The sequence below is a fragment of the Saprolegnia diclina genome (assembly GCF_000281045.1).
Source record: "Saprolegnia diclina VS20 unplaced genomic scaffold supercont1.134, whole genome shotgun sequence".
NCBI classification, from domain to species: Eukaryota; Oomycota; class Saprolegniomycetes; order Saprolegniales; family Saprolegniaceae; genus Saprolegnia; species Saprolegnia diclina.
The window spans coordinates 1,419-3,740 of record NW_008246201.1 but is presented as its reverse complement, the minus strand read 5'-3'; the positions used below and the strand labels follow the sequence as shown (position 1 = coordinate 3,740).

The following is a 2,322-nucleotide window of genomic DNA, read 5'->3' as shown; positions in this document are numbered from 1 at the left end:
ACGCTGCAATCCCGGCGTCTGAGAGCCACACGCTGGGCTGCACGTCATTTTGTGTGGTATCACTGGAGATCAGACGAGAATCGACCCAGCAGTGCACAGCAACAGTTGCTCCTCTGGAATGCCCCTTGAAAACCGCCCAGATCAGCCCTTTTCATGGGCCCAGGGTCCGTCTCGTCCGACGGGTTCGTGAGAGGATAATGGTTGATGCCCCATTGCCATAGATAGCCTCAAGTGGCCTGCATTTTAGCGATCTGTAGCGATGCTACGACAGTCGTCGCTGTGATCCGGTTGGTGCTTGGGCTGCTTGGGGAGCTTCCGCACGTTAAACGCAATGTATCCTCGTGGCGTTTAACGCAGCTCTCCTGCGTTTAACGTATCGGTAAAAGGTTGCACGCAAAACGGCAACTTCAAGTGTCCGGATACGAGGTGCACTTTCCAACACAATGGCGGTCGTCTACGAAGTCGTCGTGACGTGCGAGCCCGCGGTGGCGGACCGCTTGGCCGAGTACATGACGGAGCGCCACTTGCCGCAGATCCTCGCGACGGGCTGCTTTTCGTCCATTGCGTTTGAGCAGAGCACGCTCCACAGCTACCGCACGCGGTACCTCGCCGACTCGCAGCTCGACCTCGACCGGTACTTTGCCGAGCACACGGCGGCACTGCGCGACGACTTTGCCAAGCATTTTCCATCCGGCATCACGTCCGTCGAGCGCGTCAACTGGAACGTTCTGCGCACGTACCGCCGCGAGACCGAGTCCGCCAAGTGACGTGATACGCTCGCTCTATCCGTGCCCCCATGATCCTCCCTAGGGGTTTGCTTCTTAAGCCAAAGGACGGAATAGAGCGCTTTATTGTTTTCTCGCGATTAAGAGCTCTACCACCGCGCTAGGACCACCACGTTCTTTTTCGTAGCAACGTGCCGAGACCTCCGTCAGGACTCGCTTGTAAGGTGCACCACCATCCCGGTTGCTGCAGCAGGCTCTACTGCATCTCCACCATTACTCTTGGCCAAGGAAATTTGGCCCGTGCTGCGGCAACGAGCCAACGTTTGGAGTAGCGCCGACGTCGCAGGCAGCTACATCAACGTTCAAAACCAAACACGTTGTTCGCGGTAGTACGTGGGATTACATGATGACAACACAGAGAAAGAGTAATTCGGCGCCTACTTGAGGCCCGTGCCGTAGTTGCCGGCCTTGCCCATCGAGATGATGACGCCGCCTTTGCCGCTGACCCAGTCGTACGAGCCAGTCCAGAGCATCGCGCCCTTGTAATTTGCGCCGGCGGCCGCCGCGGCTTCAAGCTGCTTGGGGGATGGCGCGTCACCATAGTCGCCGCAAATCCCCGACCCCGTGCCCTTTCCGACGCACTGGCCAAGGAGAAGCTTGTCCTTCCCGATCGACGTCGCCCACGTCGTCGGCACGGCCGCAAGCCACGCGTCCATCGTTGCCTACATCCTCTTGGTTGAGACGCGAAAGAGGCGCAGCTGCGTACACTCATGGCATTGTACATCATGTTGTTGACTTCGTCGACGTACTGGAGGATCTTGGGCTCAAAGCACCGGCTGTAGTCGCCGCCGGCATCGCTGCACGACTTGTCGAACGCTGTCGGGAGCTCGTCCCACGTCACAATGTACTTCGGTTCGCCACTGGCGAGCGGAAGCCCGTTGAGCGCCTTGCGCAGCGCGCTGAGGTACCCAATGACGTTCGGGCCGGCGTTCGTCTTCCAGTCGCCTTTGGCGCCCAAGTTGCCGCTCTCGTCATCAATGTCGACGCCGTCAAACCCAAACCTAGGTAGGACAAATAAGAAAGGGACAATATTGTCATATACAACAAACAAACACCTACTTTTGCACCAAGGACGCGGCGGTGCTGGCAAACTTGGCGTACGCTGCGGGCGTGTTGACCGTCAGAAAATTCGCACGGACGCTGGCGCCGCCAATGCTCGCATATTGCTTGATGCACTTGCTAGTCGCACACTATTGAAGCCATGGATAGAGTAGATAACGGCGTACTTTTTCATGGCAGCGATGCACGCCTTGAGCGTCGCGTCGTTGCCTTGGAACGTCTGGTCGACCGACCCGTCCGTGCCGATGGTCGCAAAGCCCCAGTAGACATGCGTGACGTACTGCGCTGCTTCGCTCTTGACAAACTACAAGAGCTCGTTGGCATGCCAGCGAAGCGAGGGAGTGTGTACGTCGAGGCAGCCGTCGGTCTGCGACTCCCAAAAGATCGCAAACGACTTGCCGTTCTTCGTGCTGGGGCACGTCTTGCAGCTCTTGCCGTCAAGGTAGCTGCCGCGCGACTTGCACGTCGATGGCACGGT

General features: G+C 58.3%; 2 protein-coding genes across 2 annotated transcripts; one reads left to right on the top strand and one right to left on the bottom strand.

The window, feature by feature from the left end:
- The first annotated feature begins 374 nt into the window (after positions 1–374).
- On the top strand, positions 375–869 carry SDRG_16526 (hypothetical protein). Its single transcript, XM_008622740.1, has one exon. The coding sequence runs from the start codon at positions 444–446 to the stop codon at positions 765–767; it is 324 nt and encodes a 107-aa protein (XP_008620962.1). The 5' UTR covers positions 375–443; the 3' UTR covers positions 768–869.
- On the bottom strand, positions 827–2,322 carry SDRG_16525 (hypothetical protein; the record flags this gene model as incomplete). Its single annotated transcript, XM_008622739.1, has 5 exons — positions 827–1,447; positions 1,492–1,786; positions 1,845–1,964; positions 2,012–2,148; positions 2,194–2,322. Coding segments are annotated over 5 exons (966 nt in total), but the record flags the coding sequence as incomplete, so codon positions are not given.